This window comes from Littorina saxatilis, linkage group LG9 (assembly GCF_037325665.1).
Source record: "Littorina saxatilis isolate snail1 linkage group LG9, US_GU_Lsax_2.0, whole genome shotgun sequence".
Lineage (NCBI taxonomy): Eukaryota > Metazoa > Mollusca > Gastropoda > Littorinimorpha > Littorinidae > Littorina > Littorina saxatilis.
The window spans coordinates 56,097,782-56,115,756 of record NC_090253.1 but is presented as its reverse complement, the minus strand read 5'-3'; the positions used below and the strand labels follow the sequence as shown (position 1 = coordinate 56,115,756).

Here is a 17,975-nt window from a genome sequence, read left to right as displayed (position 1 = left end):
ATCATACAGCCTGACCAGGTTGCTTTTTTAAAGGGGCGGGACATAGCGTCCCTACTGAGAATGGTTGACGACGTGGTATACAGTACTCAACAAAATGATATACCTGGAGCCATGCTTGCTGTTGATTTTAAGAAAGCTTTTGATTCGATATCGCAAGAGTACATGACGAATGTGTGTTTTCCAAGTTTGGGTTTGGCAACGAATTTGTCAGATGGGTAGAAAGCTGGAGCTGCATTGGATACGGTGGGTGGCTTAGCGAAGAAATTAGGATAGAAGGCGGGATTAAACAGGGATGCTGTTTTTCTCCTTTGGCCTTCATACTCGGTATTGAATTATTAGCCATTAAAGTTAGAGGGGAAAACGGATATCAAAGAGCGATTCAGAATAAACTACTGGACCGATCTTTATGAAATTTGACATGAGAGTTCCTGGGTATGAAATCCCCATACTTTTTTTTTCATTTTTTCAATAAATGTCTTTGATGACGTCATATCCGGCTTTTCGTGAAAGTTGAGGCGGCACTGTCACGCTCTCATGTTTCAACCAAATTGGTTGAAATGTTGCTCAAGTAATCTTCGACGAAGGCCGGGGTTTGGTATTGCATTTCAGCTTGGTGGCTTAAAAACTAATAAGTGAGTTTGGTCATTAAAAATCTGAAAATTGTAAAAAAAATATTTTTTTTATAAAACGATCCAAATTTACGTTCAACTTATTCTTTATCATTTTCTGATTCCAAAAACATATACTTATGTTATATTTGGATTACAAACAAGCTCTGAAAATTAAAAATATAAAAATTATTATCAAAATTAAATTGTCCAAATCAATTTAAACACACCTGCATCTTATTCCTTGTCGGTTTCTGATTCCAAAAACATATAGATATGATATGTTTGGATTAAAAACACGCTCAGAAAGTTAAAACGAAGAGAGGTACAGAAAAGCGTGCTTAACCTTCTCAGCGCAAGTACTACCCCGCTCTTCTTGTCAATGTCACAGCCTTTGCCGTGCGCGGTGGACTGACGATGCTACGAGTATACGGTCTTGCTGCGTTGCATTGCGTTCAGTTTCATTCTGTGAGTTCGACAGCTACTTGACTAAATGTTGTATTTTCGCCTTACCCGACTTGTTTTACATTTAGTCAAGTTTTAACGTAGAGGGGGGAATCGAGACGAGGGTCGTGGTGTGTGTGTGTGTGTGTGTGTGTGTGTGTGTGTGTGTGTGTGTGTGTGTGTGTGTGTGTGTGTGAGTGTGTGTGTGTGTGTGTAGAGCGATTCAGACTAAACTACTGGACCGATCTTTATGAAATTTGACATGAGAGTTCCTTAATTGGTATGGTATCTCCATACGTTTTTTTCATTTTTTTGATAAATGTCTTTGATGACGTCATATCCGGCTTTTCGTGAAAGTTGAGGCGGCACTGTCACGCTCTCATTTTTCAACCAAATTGGTTTAAATTTTGGTCACGTAATCTTCGACGAAGCCCGGACTTCGGTATTGCATTTCAGCTTGGTGGTTTAAAAATTATTAAAAATCTGAAAATTGTAAAAAGAAAATCTTTTTTATAAAACGATCCAAATTTACGTTCATCTTATATATTCTCCATCATTTTCTGATTCCAAAAACATATAAATATGTTATATTTGGATTACAAACAAGCTCTGAAAATTAAAAATATAAAAATTATTATCAAAATTAAATTTTCCAAATCAATTTAAAAACACTTTCATCTTATTCCTTGTCGGTTCCTGATTCCAAAAACATATAGATATGATATGTTTGGATTACAAACACGCTCAGAAAGTTAAAACGAAGAGAGGTACAGAAAAGCGTGCTATCCTTCTTAGCGCAACTACTACCCCGCTCTTCTTGTCAATTTCACCGGCTTTGCCGTGAGCGGTGGACTGACGATGCAACGAGTATACGGTCTTGCTGCGTTGCATTGCGTTCAGTTTCATTCTGTGAGTTCGACAGCTACTTGACTAAATGTTGTATTTTCGCCTTACGCGACTTGTTCTTTTATTTTTTTAACCATAAAGCCGATACCTCACTTCTTCTTTTTTTTTGCCTCATCCACTTGTCGATATCTGAGATGAGCACGTAGATCAACACCTGCCCGGTGTGACACAGACAAGGACAGCGACTGATAAAACAAATTAACCTGACATTCAGCCAGACAGACACACTGTTGTAACAGATAAGATTACCTCTCGTCTGCAACTCAGCTGTTGAGCGATGACGCACGTGCTCATCAGAATTAAGAACACAGTGACGACACCTGTCTCTTCGTCGGGAGGTCGTGGGTTCGAACCCCGGCCGGGTCAAACCTAAGACTTTAAATTGGCGCATTCTAGTGTTAGAAACAACCATTCTAGTGTTAGTAACAACTTGACCATTCTTGTGTAAGTAACAACCATTCTTTCTAGTGTTAGAAACAACCATTCGAGTGTTAGAAACAACCATTCTAGTGTTAGAAACAACCATTCTAGTGTTAGTAACAATCATTCTAGTGTTAGTACCAATCATTCTAGTGTTAGAAACAACCATTCTAGTGTTAGTAACAATCATTCTAGTGTTAGAAACAACCATTCTAGTGTTAGTAACAATCATTCTAGTGTTAGAAACAACCATTCTAGTGTTAGTAACAACCATTCTAGTGTTAGTAACAATCATTCTAGTGTTAGAAACAACCATTCTAGTGTTAGAAACAACCATTTTAGTGTTAGAAACAATCATTCTAGTGTTAGTAACAATCATTCTAGTGTTAGAAACAACCATTCTAGTGTTAGTAACAACCATTCTAGTGTTAGAAACAACCATTCTAGTGTTAGTAACAACCATTCTAGTGTTAGTAACAACCATTCTAGTGTTAGTAACAATCATTCTAGTGTTAGAAACAACCTTTCTAGTGTTAGTAACAATCATTCTAGTGTTAGAAACAACTATTTTAGAGTTTAGAACAACCGTAAAAGTGTTAGGAACAGCCCTTCCGGTGTTAGGAACAACCTTTCAATTATAAGAAACAACCATTCCAGTATTAGTGTAACCGAGTGCCCGAACAGAACAATCACCTTTGGAGGCAAAGCCCAGTCAAACAGGATTGAGAATTTCAATGCTAATTTCTTAGCCCTTTTAAAATTGTTATGGGTACGCACAGATTCCCCGAACATTTCAGGAGACAGTAGCAGCCAGACCCTATCACAAAAATAACTCTACAATTCACGTGTGTCAGCGATGTAGAAGAAACGTCGAGCTATAAATAGCTCGCGCTCTTCAACGTCCGAGAAAAGCAGAGCCTGATGTGCAGGGTGACGCTTTCGTCTCCTTATAACACTAAGAACAACCATTCCAGTGTCAGGAGCAACCACTTTCGTGTCAGGAGCAACCACTTTCGTGTCAGGAACAACCATTCCAGTGTCAGGAACAACCACTTTCGTGTCAGGAACAACCACTTTCGTGTCAGGAACAACCACTTTCGTGTCAGGAACAACCACTTTCGTGTCAGGAACAACCATTCGAGTGTCAGGAGAAACCACTTTCGTGTCAGGAGCAACCACTTTTCGTGTCAGGAACAACCACTTTCGTGTCAGGAACAACCACTTTCGTGTCAGGAACAACCATTCCAGTGTCAGGAACAACCACTTTCGTGTCAGGAACAACCACATTCATGTTGCTGTGACTATTCACACGTTTACATATCCCTTTCATTGTGTCTGTTCCAGTGGTTTACATATGCCTTTCATTGTTTCTGTTCCAGTGGTTTACATATCCGTGTTTCAGCGTCGATGGGTGCCCTGATGTATGTGCAATGTCTCACTGACTCGTAGTTGTGAAAGTTTCAGTATCTCATTAAACACTCATTTCACAAGTTTACATATCCAAATCATTGTGTCTGTTTCAGTGGCTTACATATCCGTGTTTCAATCAATCAATCAATCAAGCTTATATCGCGCATATCCCGTGGGTACAGTTCTAGGCGCTCTGCAGTGATGCCGTGTGAGATGAAATTTTATACGGCCAGTAGATTGCAGCCATTTCGGCGCATATTTACCTTTCGCGGCCTATTATTCCAAGTCACACGGGTATAGGTAGACAATTATTGACTGTGCCTAAGCAATTTTGCCAGGAAAGACCCTTTTGTCAATCGTGGGATCTTTAACGTGCACACCCAATGTAGTGTACACGGGGGGGGGGGGGGGGGGGGGGGGGGGGGTTCGGACACCGAAGAGAGTCTGTTGTGCAAAATTGTTCAACAAAAACATCATAGGTCGAACTGTGCAGGGTCAACCGCAACAAACTCTAACCATTCGTACTTAGGAGTATTTGAGTGACTTATATACCCGACATTTTTATTTCTTATTTTTAGCACAGGTGTAGGAAAAAATCATGAACCAAAATGTTATTTATTCTTTAATTTAACATTTGTTTTACAAATGTGACTATGGTCTTTCAAACATACAGTGACATTAAACATTGTTATGTTAAAGAAAAAGAAAAAAAGCTTTTGTGCACAAATCAAAAAATACATTGTACATTTTACCTACAGGCCAAACAGTGTCCGTGGCGGCAAAGGGCCTATATTTTTAGATCAGTCACTGTAGCAAGTTGTCAAGAACAGGCGCTTGCATTTGGATGTGTCCACTGATAGTAGGTTTGGTTGTGATCAATCAGAATGATGAGGAATAAAAATGTATGGCAGTTTGTTATGATGACATGTAATTCACATATGCTGAAATGTAATATTATACATGATATAACATTATTATGGCTGTTGCCATGACCATGAACCCCAAGAAAGGTTTAATGTTATGTAAAATCAAAATACCAAAATCAAGCACCTATTAATCTGGTCTACGGTCTGTGTGTGTCTCTGCTCTTTTTCTTGGCACACAGCCACAGGTCAAAGCAGAGGTTAACTTGAGTGCACGTGTTTTCCAGTGTCGATGATCACATTTTTTACCACAATTCTATGCAAACGCCACTCTGCATGACTAAGCACTCACTTTAGTATTATAATATTGTATCTATTTTGTTACATCTAGTCAGCATTTGTTAACCTTGACGACAGATATCATTGTAGGTAATATCAATACAATGTCCTATATTGATGCTATATTATTTGTATGCCAGTGTCTTGGGGTATTTATGGCAACACCTACCGAAAGCTACGAAGTAAGCTTACATTTTTTGTTGGAGTGAAACTGTAAATCTCTTTCATAAACCATTTTGCCATTTACAACAGGCAATGTCATATATTGGTGCTACATTACTAGCATTCAAATGTGTATTCATGGCAACAGCATTTTGCCATTTACAACAGTTTCACTAACACTGTATTTTTTCTTGCTTTATTATTTTGTGACTCAGTGATAATTTTAAATAAAGTTATTTGCATCATACACTTTGATTTCATTCATTTCTATTTATAACTACTTTTACTACTTTCCCTTCTACACTGTGACATGCCACTGTATCACGCTCATTCAGACCAAAAACAATACCATTCCTACCTGTTGCAACGTCTATCCGTCGCTCTGTCTTTTGGTTCCTTGGTTGATCGATCGGTTTCTTGGTGGAAAACATATTTTTGTCACCAATACCAGTATTATTGCATCACTTCCATAAAGGTAGAGTAGCCTTCTTCCTTTCTGTAAAGCCAATAGGTCTTATTAATTATTGAGCTCTTATTCATTATTGCATTACTTTCACAACAATCTTCTTTTTTGATATTGCGATAGTTGTTATCTCCCATTTATGTACAAACGCCGAAAAGACAATTTAACAGGACACATCAACACTATTATTTTGTTTACCTGTACCAACGGGTGTAGAACTCCCTGTTTCTTTGATATTGTCAATGTTTCGGCTCGTGTTGATCCTGGGATCAACTGAATTTCTTGTCGCTATTACTGTGGCTGTTTCAGCGTCGGTGGAAGCCCTGATGTGTGTGCAATGCACGCCGGCAGACCCCGGCTGTGAGTCTGGTAACCATGACGCCACAGAATGCCGAGAGGTAGAGAACTTCTTCTGCAGCATATACCAGGTCAAATATACTTGGGGAGGTAAGTACTACACAGTGTGTGTGTGTGTGTGTGTTTGTGTGTGTGTGTGTGTGTGTGTGTGTATGTAGATGTGTGTGTTTGAGTGTTTGTATTTGAGTATGTGTGTTTTTGAGTGTGTGTGTTTGTGTGTGTGTGTGTGTGTGTGTGTGTGTGTGTGTGTGTGTGTGTGTGTGTAGATGTGTGTGTTTGTGTGTGTATGAGTGTGTGTGTTTGACTGTGTGTGTTTGTGTGTGTGTGTGTGTGTTTGACTGTGTGTGTTTGTGTGTGTGTGTGTGTGTGTGTGTGTGTGTGTGTGTGTGTGTGTGTGTTTGTGAGTGTGTGTGCGAGGCTGACGCTAAGTACCGGCATGTCCGTATGAGAGGGCCTTAGGTACCGTGCATAGACCTTGGCTGCACTAGGTACCGCGCACCTGCGATGTTAAAACCCATGTACATAATACTTTTGTGTGTTGTTTATGCTGTTTATATGTAGGCATGTTAGTTTGAACTACGGTCCTTTATTTTCGTAAATAAGGCTCATCATTTTGTCAAGTAGTAGCGGTTTGAATTTCAAAGGTACTTAACGTATGAAATATATGTACAGAACCAACTTTTTACACACAACCTAAAAGTTCTCACTGCAGATTTAAAAATAACAGCAATCGTTCTCTTGTATCTCAAGCATCATTGACAGCAAATAACTGAGTAGAAACATAGCCCTAATTGGGAGTAGTCGGGTGTTTTGACCAACGGTACTTAGTGCTTTCTGTACGGACATAGCGGTACTTAGTGCTTTCCGTACAGACATAGCGGTACTTAACGTCGCCTGCGGTTCCAAGGTTTTATTACACAGAAATAGAGATGTTGGTGGCCATATTATTTCGACCTGTATATCGGGACAGAACATTCAATTCAGACATCCATAGACAGTAGTAGTAGTAGTGGTTTGAATTTCAAAGGTACTCAACGTATGAAATATACGTACAGAACCAACTTTTTACACACAGCCTAAAAGTTCTCACTGCAGGTTTAAAAATAACAGCAATCGTTCTCTTGTGTCTCAAGCATCATTGGCAGTAAATAACTGAGTAGAAACAATCTTTTACAAAAAATGACCAATAGTGAAGTGAATAGTAAACATTATACAGGCCTAATAACAAACTTTATTGGACATCTCTCTCTCTCTCTCTCTCTCTCTCTCTCTCTCTCTCTCTCTCTCTCTCTCTCTCTCTCTCTCTCTCTCTCTCTCTCTCTCTCTCTCCCTCTCCCTCTCTCTCTATCTCTCTCGGCTGATATGTATATTAGGCAGCATCGATGTGCAAGATTATTGACAGAGGAAAGCTTGGAACAAACCACTGTGTATGTTGCATACGTTTAAATATCATGTTTTCTATTTTTTTCCTGTGATTTATGTGTACCACCACCCCCCCCCCCCCCCCATTGAAAGGGGCTGTAGGCCCATATTCAATTAAACTGTGTCAGTGTCAGTGTCTCTCTCTCTCTCTCTCTCTCTCTCTCTCTCTCTCTCTCTCTCTCCCTCTCTTTTCCATAATATATTTATAGTATTCTCTCACTCCTTTATTTATTTTTATGGGAGATTTATATAGCGCTTGACGTTCTCTAAGCGCTTTGCATATTTTCTCTTTCTCTCTCTCTCTCTCTCTCTCTCTCTCTCTCTCTCTCTCTCTCTCTCTCTCTCTCCCTCTCTTTCTTTTATCTCTCTCTCTCTCTCTCTCTCTCTCTCTCTCTCTCTCTCTCTCTCTATTACATAATATTAACAGCTATTGTGTTTTCAGCGTAGCAATAGGGTCCGATATTTAGACGAGACAAGTATAATGCCGACGAGTCGAAGACGAGTCGCATTATACTTGTTCGAGTCTAAATATCGGATCCTATTGCTACACTGAAAACACAAAAGCGATTATATAGCTGTTATGACCTTGATTTGTTGTTCCAAACTTACAAAATGACAGTTTTTGCGTCGATGCGTTGATCTAAACTTCTTACGCGCATCATGTTCGCGCAGACATGCACACCGATACACGCTTTAATAATAATAATAATAATGCAAACTTTTATAGCGCTATTCTAGAAAAATGTCTACTCTTAGCGCTTTACAATACATACATCGACCAAGCATACTATACACGCACAGGCAAAGAAACCGACCAAACATAACCAACAAACTATACATGCACAGGCAAAGAAAACGACCAAACATACAATACACGCACAGGCAAAGATAACTACCAAACATAAACAAACATACTATGACCAAACATAACCAACATACTATACGCGCGCAGGCAAAGAGAACAATCAGCACATGCTTTCTGACTTTGGAAGAAAAACTGACTCCAAGTGCATTCGACTTCACAACACAGTTGTTAAAACAGCTTTTTAAGTTGTCAGTGTATGCTGTTGTCGATAGAAACATCGCCGTGGTACAGATGGGTAAACCGGAACCATGCGTCGGCCATTTTTCTCCATATGCTTTTGGATATTGAGAAAAATGGTCGACTTCCGTAGCATTATGCTTTGATAATCGGAAGAGCCCATCCAATCCCAGCCCCCGAATTCCCCCACGTGTTCATCAGAATAGCTATATATATTTATAGTATTCTCTCCTCACTTTTTCCGTCTCTAGCTCACGTTCCCTATCCCCCCCCCCCCCACCTCTACCTCCCTTATCTCATAATAAGCGTGCGCGCGCAACGACAGTAAGAGAGAGAGGCACAGAGAGATAATATCGTATTCTAAATTTATGGATAGAGCTAGAGGAGAGAAATGTATTATAAGATAAGAGAGAGAGGTAGGAGGACGGGGGGGGGGGGGGGGAGAAAGAGGGACCGTGAGAGATACAGAGAGCGTGAGGGGAGAAGGAATACTATTAGTATCACTATCAATAAATTATGGGAGAGAGAGAGAGAGAGAGAGAGATAGAGAGAGAGAGAGAGAGAGAGAGAGAGAGAGAGAGAGAGAGGGGAGAGAGAGAGAGAGAGAGAGAGAGAGAGAGAGAGAGAGAGAGAGAGAGAGAGAGAGAGAGAGAGAAAATCGTATTCTAAATTTATTTTTAGAGGAAAGAGGGAAACAGAGAGAGGAGGGAAAGGGAGAGAAATCGAGATAGGGGGGAAGAGAGATTTTGTACTCTAAATTTGTTATAGAATAAGAGAGAGGGGGGGGGGGAAAGAGGGACCGTGAGAGTTACAGAGAGTGTGAGGGGAGAACAGCAGTAACCTTCCGCTACCTAGGGTTTCTTCCCAGCATGACTGTGAGGTCTTGACACGCACCATGCCAAAGACCAACAGTAGACAATTTTAATGATGAACTCGAACTGCCTGAATCTGTGTTGCCTTTCTTATTGCAACTCGGCTGCATGATCACATGCCTGTATTTGTCATGTAAATTCTTACAACCCCGGATACAAAAACAAAACCAGAAAATGACGCCACAGTTTAAACAAAAAAAGCATGGCTTTAATTTAAAATAGCAGCATTAACACCTAAATGTTTGATAAAAACAAAATGATGATAAAATCATGTACCTATGAACCATGTATCCGTTGCACCCGTTGTGTCAAACAACTTTGCCTTTGCTCACTCGGCGCCTCGTTTGCTTTTGCCACCAGCTATTTGTGCACGTTTTCGCACGAGGACTGTTCACGTATTTTCACGTGTCTTTTAAGCTGGTCTGCGTGTCTCATCAGGTGTGCCACGCCTGCCCTAGTTTGTGCACGTATTAAAAGACCACAGGCCAAACGACATAATTTAATGCGGTCAGCATTTTACCCTTTGTTTTGCATGTGAACACTAAATGTTGTTCAAGAGAGCAAGTGGCAGTACTTTCTCTTCTATTATCTCTGGTTGTTTTAGTTATTTTTTTTAGTTATTTTTGAAATAGTTACTTTTGATTGATACCTTAGTTTACCCTATATTTTACATTAACACGCGAGACTGCGTGTCTAAATATTTTGTTTTCGATTGTTTTTGATTGTTGACTTTAACTGTCGACGTTGTTGATTGTGTGTCTGTTTGTTGGTTTGTTTGCTTGTTATTGTTTGTTGTTGTCCACAATGACTTCATGCCTGATGCAAAAGGATGGGGCGCACGTGTCGGGGAGATTGTCTCACACCCTTGGCTCTGCCTTGTTTGATTTTCTGCAACGAGCTGTGACCTAGATGGGTGGGTGTAGTCTGTCTCAATACAGAGCCAGTGTGGGAAGTTATCTCCCTGTTGCGTCAGCGCTATCTGTGTATAAACTATCTTTTCTTAACAAGGGAAATATCCAGTCGCTTATGATTATTCTCGTTCGTGGTAGTGCTGGCTTGTCTCTTGCGTTGTTTTTTTTTTATTTCCTGCCCGGAAGCTTACTCGTAACGACCCAATATGTTGTTACGACATTGCTGTGAACTTTGCTGGTTCGATGTGGAAATATGCCACCTCACTCATTTTTTGTGCTGATTCTGTGAATTTTACATCTCAAACCATATCTATTGCAATTTGCTTATTGTTGTTTATGTGTGGTGATATCCATCCTAATCCTGGACCAAGCACAACCCGAGGGAATGGGATCTCTATTGTTCATGTAAACACTCGCAGTCTTCAATATAAGACACCGTTCCTTGAGGCCGAATTGGGGAAGTTTGATATAATAACTGTATCTGAGACCTGGCTGTCGGACAAAGTTGACCAAGACTGCATCTGCTTAAAAGGTTACCACCCTCCAGTTAGACGTGATAGGCCCGGGGATTCCCACGGCGGCGTAGCCGTTTATGTAAATAGTAATCTGATTTGCAAACCGAGGATCGACTTGTGTATACCTGATTTGGAAGCGATCTGGATTGAGACTAAGTTGGGTCAAGATACTCTTCTCGTTGGTGTGTTTTATAGACCACCGAGTGCAACCGTCGACCATTGGCTTCTTATCAACGATTCCGTTCAACTTGCCATGAATACCCCACATAAGTTTATTATCTTTGGTGATCTCAACGCTGATTGTACTGTTAACCCCCCGTTTCATCTGCGGGAATTAATGAACACAAACAGTTTATCTCAGTTGATATCAGAACCCACTCGAATAACCGATACCTCGTCAATTATAATTGATCTGGTATTAACTCCGTGTCCTAACTTGGTAAAAAGAGTTGGTGTTCTACCACCTGTATGCAGTGACCACTCGTGTCCTTTTGTATATTTGAATTATGACTTACCGTCGGGTGGTTCATTCAAACGAACACTATATAATTATTCCAAAATCGATGTTGACAGGTTGTTGCAAGATATGGAAAGTGTAGATTGGAATAATATAGTCGATTTAGAATCCATTGATGACGCCGCTGAAATGTTTTCCGATAAGTTAATGATGATAGCTAAAGAATGTATGCCTGTAAAGGTAGTGACAATGAACGGACACGATGCTGTATGGATCACCGAGGAAATCAAAAAGTTGATTAGGAAAAAGCAATACATTCACGCATTAGCCAAACGTCTGGATACTGTATGGTGCTGGTCTCTTTTCCGACGGTTGAGAAATAATTTGACTGATGTTATAAGAAAAAGGAAAGAAGAGCACATTAGGGAACTAGAAAATAGAATATTGTCACCTCATAATTTTGGCAATAAAGACTGGTGGAAGGTAGTCAACTCTTTTTTGAAAAAGAAAGGAATGAGTACAAATGAGATTCCGCCGATTGAAAGCAATGGAATTGTGTATTACTCTGCAGAGGACAAAGCCGAGATTTTTAATGAAGCATTTCTACGACAGTCGCATATACAAGGTCATGATGATGACGTTCCACCAGTTGAAGAAGAGCCCATTTCCATTAGTCCTCTCGTGATAACTACCGAAATGGTGTACGCTGTTCTAAACAACCTCGATGTTAGGAAAGCAGTAGGTCCTGATTTGGTTCACAATAAACTTCTTAAACTTGCTGCTTGTATTATTTCAAATCCGCTTGCAACCCTTTTCCAGAGATCGTTGGCTGAGGGAAAGTTTCCGAAAATTTGGAAAGTAGCTCATGTGAATCCCATTTATAAGAAAGGTGAAAAAGAACACTGCAGTAACTATCGTCCGATCTCATTACTCAGTTGCATTGGAAAAGTATTGGAAAAATGTGTTCAAGCCCATGTTTTTCGATATCTCACAGAGAATGATTTATTAACGGTTTCTCAGTCAGGGTTTATTCCTGGTGATTCAACTAGTTTTCAGTTGTTGAGTATGTATGACGATTTTTGCCAATCCTTAGATAAGCAGTTGACGACTCAGGCTGTTTTCTGTGATATATCAAAAGCCTTCGACAGAGTGTGGCACAAGGGTTTGTTGCATAAATTATATGCTATAGGCATAAGAGGTGTTTTATTAAAATGGTTTGAAGATTATTTGACAGGCAGGTTACAAGCCGTTGTTATCCAAGGCAGGAAATCGACATACGGACGTGTTTGTTCAGGTGTTCCCCAAGGTTCTGTTCTGGGGCCATTGTTGTTCCTTGTGTACATTAACGATATTGTCATTACTATCGAATCTGTCATTAAACTTTTTGCTGATGATACCAGTTTGTATTTATCTCTAAATGATGCAAACACGCGGACACAGATCTTAAATGCAGACTTAGCCAAAATTGCACACTGGGCGGAAAAATGGAAAGTTAATTTCAATAATTTAAAAACAGATTTGATGACCTTTTCTGGAAATAGAATGCCTGAAACCCTTCCTCTTGTATTTGATGGAACAGTTCTGAGAGAAAACCACGTTCACAAACATCTTGGTGTACTGATTCAGAGCGACTGCAAATGGGAATCACATGTTCAGTCAATTATATCTAAAGTACGTGTTCTTCTCTCATGTTTTCGGTCCTATAAGTATCGCCTTAGCCGAAAGGCACTTGAACTTATGTATAAATCTTTTATTATTCCCCATTTTGATTTTTCTGACGTCATTTGGGATAACTGTTCTGACAGATTAGCTACTTTATTAGAAAACTTGCATCTTGATGCCATAAGAACCATTATAGGTGCAGTTCGTGGCACGAGTCACCAAAAATTGTACGATGAATCAGGATTTACAACACTGAAGGAGAGGCGAAAAAGACACAAATTGATTTTGTATTTCAAATTAGTTAATGCACGCGTGCCACCATACTTACTAGAACGTCTGCCTCCTCTCGTTGCTTCTGTGAACCCTTACCATAGACGAAGACCACTTGACAGACAGACTCCCCACTCTCGAACTGAATTGTATAAAAAGTCATTTTTTCTGTCTTCGACTTCCCTGTGGAATGAGCTTCCAGAAACTATAAAACAACTTGATTCTATTGGGTTATTTAAAAAACGTATTAGTTCTGATGATTCTGTTGTTCCCTCGTATAGATACACATCTGATCGAAAATCAGAAATTATCCATTGCAGACTGAGATTGAGGATCAGCAATCTAAATAGTGATCTATTTGACAGACATTTAATTCCCGACCCGTCATGCACTTGTGGTTATCCTGTTGAAAATGCGGAGCACTATATTTTTCATTGCCCCTTATCTCTTCAAATACGTGAAGTCACCTTGTCAACACTGCCCAACTATGATTTGCTAACCGCTGATGATTTTCTGTATGGCAATAGAGACAAGTCAGACAGCGAAAATGCATTGATATTTGACCAGTTATTCAGGTTTATCTTATTAAGCAAACGTTTTGAATAATGAATGCATTTATCTCATCCACCATGTGCAGTACTGTTTACATTTCCTTGTTCTGGTAGTATTCTATTTTCAACCATGTGGAAGTCATTGTATGCGTGTGTGTGCGAGTGAGTGTGCGAGCGCGTGTGAGTACTGTTGTTAGTTTAGCATTGTTTTTGTTTGTTTGTTGTTTTTTGTTGGTTTTTTTTCCTTTTATTGTTACATGTTTGTCTACCATAATTTACCATTATTATTTTGACATTATTTCAAATTTGTTATATTAAAATCGTCCGCCAAATTTCATTTGCTTTTAAGAGTACGCTCATAAGCTTAGCTTGTTGTGCTCCATGTTCCTTATTTCATGTATGCGGTAATAGTACCAATGGAATTTACTGAATAAACTTGTTTAAACCAAATGTTTGTTATAATGCAGTAAAACTATTACATATATATCTGATTATTCTTATTCACCTGTTTCGTCTCCTCTACCCCTGTGCGTGTATTGTAGACTATGTGCCTCTTGTTTTATGGACTGGGCAAAGGAGCTGCGCCTTCGGCTATCAGTGTGACTGACTTTTAGGGTTTAACGTCCTCTTAGACCAACTGGTCTATATTGGGACAGGTATTGGTAATACGTAGAGAAAGGGAGAATGTACGTTCTGGCTCACCGATTCCGACAGACCCTAAATATTAACGCAAAATAGGCTTCTGGACTAAACTTTTACTAAAATGAAACATGCGACAAAATCAGAAAATTACTGCATAAATCCATACAAAAAAAAAATACAGTAAAGTAAGGTTGTTTTGAACCAATGCCGGGTCTGTCGGAATCAGTAACCCAGAACGTACATTCTCCCTTTCTCTTATACAACATTCTTAAGCTCAATACGCTCTCTCATTTACAAACTTTACTTCATATGTTCTTTCACTGTTAGAATTATATCTGATACATGCAATGTGACTGTCTAAACGAATAGTTAACTCTTTACAAGTGATTCTATTTTTTCTTTTTCTTCCCGTCAGTGCTTCGTCTCGTATCGAAAACAAAAGCAGACGACAAATTTAGTCAGTTGGAGTTGTCTCCCGTACTCCTGTAGCATGCACTAGTCAGTTTAGATCAGTGCGCTGCATCTCTGTGGCTGCACCAGACGGTTCGGGAATTCCCAACAAAAAGAAAAGATCATACGGCACTGGCAACTTCAGTGTCAGCTGAACACGAGAGCGTTCGGTCTTTTAGAAGATTTGTATCTTGAAATGAAAATTAACGAATATCGCGCTGTCCGAAGGAATGGAGTACATATCGGACAATGACCACGCTCAGGCTAAAACGATAGGACATCTGACTGACATGCGGCAATGTGAATCGGACATTTGGGGATTTTCATCGTTATATGTCCGATGCCTAACGACATCCCTGCCTACATTATTCTGATTGATCACAACCAAACCTACTATCATTGGATACATCCAAATGCAAGCGTCTGTTCTTGAAAATTTCCCACTGATCTAAAAATAAAACCAGTGCAATTTCCTCTGTCGCGCTTTGCCACAGAAACTCACGGTTTGGCCTGTATTTCTGATTTGTGCGCAAAAGCTTTCTTTCTTTTTTCTTTTTTTTAACATAACAATGTTTAATGTCACTGTATGTTTAAACTACCACACAATGTCCAGAGAGCAGCAAGTCAACCTCATCAGGCTGCGTACTGGCCACAACAGGCTCAATGCTCACATGAACCGAAAGTTCAAGCTGGCGCCATCACCAACCTGTGCCTGCGGTCAAGAGGACCAAACAGCGGAACACATCTTACAGCGATGTCCCTTACTAGATGAGGAACGAAAAGAAGTGTGGCCGTCACCAACTCCCTTGCAGACCAAACTATACGGCAGTCGACAGGAGTTGGAGAAAACGACAACATTTATCACCAGTGCTGGACTGATTGTGTAACCTCTGCGAACGCCAAGAAGAAGAAGAAGACTGTATGTTTAAAAGACCATGGTCATATTTGTAAAAACAATGTTAAATTAGAAAATAAATAACATTTTGATTCATGATTTTTCCTACACCTGTGCTGAAAATAAGACATAAAAATGTTGGTATATAAGTCACTCAAATACAGTTAGGTATGAATGGCTCGGTTTGAGTTTGTTGCAGTTGACCCTGCACAATGCGACCTATTATGTTTTTGGTAACAATTTTGCCGTCTCCCCTCCCTTAGGGTGACGTATTTCACAACTTCCTGTGTTACACAAACTCAGTGATGACCAATTTTGCCTGTACCAGAAACAAGCCAGCTCCAACATTCTCAAGAATTCTAGGATTCTAAAAATAGTACCGTTCACGCGTGAACGGTAGGTCTTGCTGGTAAACCGGCGGCTTGGGTCACTCTGTTCCAACGCTTCGCTTCACTACGCTTCAATATTTAGGCTGCCTTTTCAGGCGGCCACCGAGTGCACTTTATGCAAATGACTTGTGTAATATTGTTCCACCACGATTGGTTCTGGTGTATCACGTGGTTCATGAATATTAAAACTTGTTTATTGAATCAAGCTTTGACAAGTGTACTTGGTGGCTGCTTTGAAACTCAACAAAGCCTACTCCCCTTTCACAAACACTTCCCCAACGCAAGCAACGACGTCCTCTCCCCCGCTGCAGTCAAAACCATAGATATCCCTTGACATCTATGGTCAAAACAAAGCTGTCATAGCGGGTTTTCCCGATTGACAAAAATTCTTATTACACACTCAGACTATTTGGAGCCGCGTTTGTCCTCCAGTGCCCAATTGCATAAGAATATTCTGGTGATGAATAAACGCGCTTTGTGTCATTAGCATCTAAAGATTTCTTGTTTACAATAGTTGTGTTGATCTGATGAAGCGCGGAACTGATCTTAGGGTTGTCATGGTGAAACACTCGCTTCTGAAACAGTGCTTCCTTGTAGTTATCATGCGATATGCTCGACTTTACAACCTGTTTGCTTACACCCTTTGCTTTTTTAACCACCCCTTTCTCACTTGCAACACTGTACATCTTTGCACGCAATCCAACATACTCCTTAATTATCTTCCCATTCATTTCATCTTTCATCTTTCCAATAACCTTCTTGTTAACATTTGAGTGCAATGGTGATTCTTTAGGGTAGTCGCAAGTGTCATAAAAAGAATCTTTTCCTTTTACTGCAGGACTTTCAGCTTCTAGATCTTTGTAAATGTCATCCGCTGGAATGTCAAGTAAGAATGAATCTGTGTCTGTGTAAAGTACTCTCGATTTGGGATATCTTGGTTTCAAATAATCATACAAAAACTCAAGCATCAACAGTTTTGACAACTCTAGCACAGTAAAGCCTATGAATACTGGTTTGTCAAGCTTGACTACAAGTTTTTTCATTAAGATACCATACAGCTGTTCATGAAAGTATTTAAAGTCTTGATACTGTGGTTTGGATGTCAGCTTGATGGCCTCATTTTCTCTTGTAACAAGTCTAACATCCTTTCTCTTGTGTGGGTTTTCCATTGTCTTACCAAAGCAACTGTTGTTCATCAGTTTAAAAAAGTCTTTCTCTGATGCATCAGCGGCTTTGGTTCTCAGTTCTGTGTTTTTCATGATGTAAGGTTTCATAAACTGTTCTTGATCAAATAAAATTATACGATGAACAGCCTTCAAAATTAATCCATGTCTAATGTAAAACAGTAACAATCTGTAGTGACACACATACTTCTTTTTGTGAAACAGATTGGGCACCAGCTTTGGAGGTTCTCTTGGGTTTACTTTTAACCTCTCAGCCGCTAAAGGATAATCATTATGTAGATCATGAAGTGATAGTGGATAGTCTAAGTCAACTTCTAGTATCCATCCCTTTCGACTGTCTGGGCCTGCTTTTAATATTGTCAGCACAACACATTGTGAAAATGGTCCTGAATAGATCTTAAAGTTCCGAAGTGGAAGCGTCTGACACATTGCCCAACCATACAAATTGTTTGCATCTAGATACATGATGTAATTAGAAGGTTTCATAGGATCAAAGTCGTCCAAGTATTTGTTGTTGGCTTTGCAGTAATTGTGTGAAGCCATACTGATTCCTCCACGTAGTCCATTTTCAATCATCTGAAGTGTAGGAAGATCTGATAGCAAGTCAATCTTTACTCCTGTAAATCTAAGAAATGCATCCCAGCTCATGCCTGGTGCAGATATGTATTGTGAAGGATCTAGATTGTAGTGCTTCATACATGTTCTTCTGTAATTCTCAAATATATCTGCAAGTAAACAAAC

General features: G+C 39.7%; 1 protein-coding gene across 1 annotated transcript in view; it reads left to right on the top strand.

Annotated features, from left to right (window-relative positions):
• The window catches only part of LOC138977477 (uncharacterized), a 75,535-nt gene that overhangs the window by 6,990 nt on the left and 50,570 nt on the right, over positions 1-17,975 (top strand). Inside the window, exon 2 of the mRNA XM_070350337.1 lies at positions 5,925-6,062. Coding sequence (XP_070206438.1) covers positions 5,925-6,062 — 138 coding nt within the window. The remainder of the gene's footprint in view (positions 1-5,924; positions 6,063-17,975) is intronic.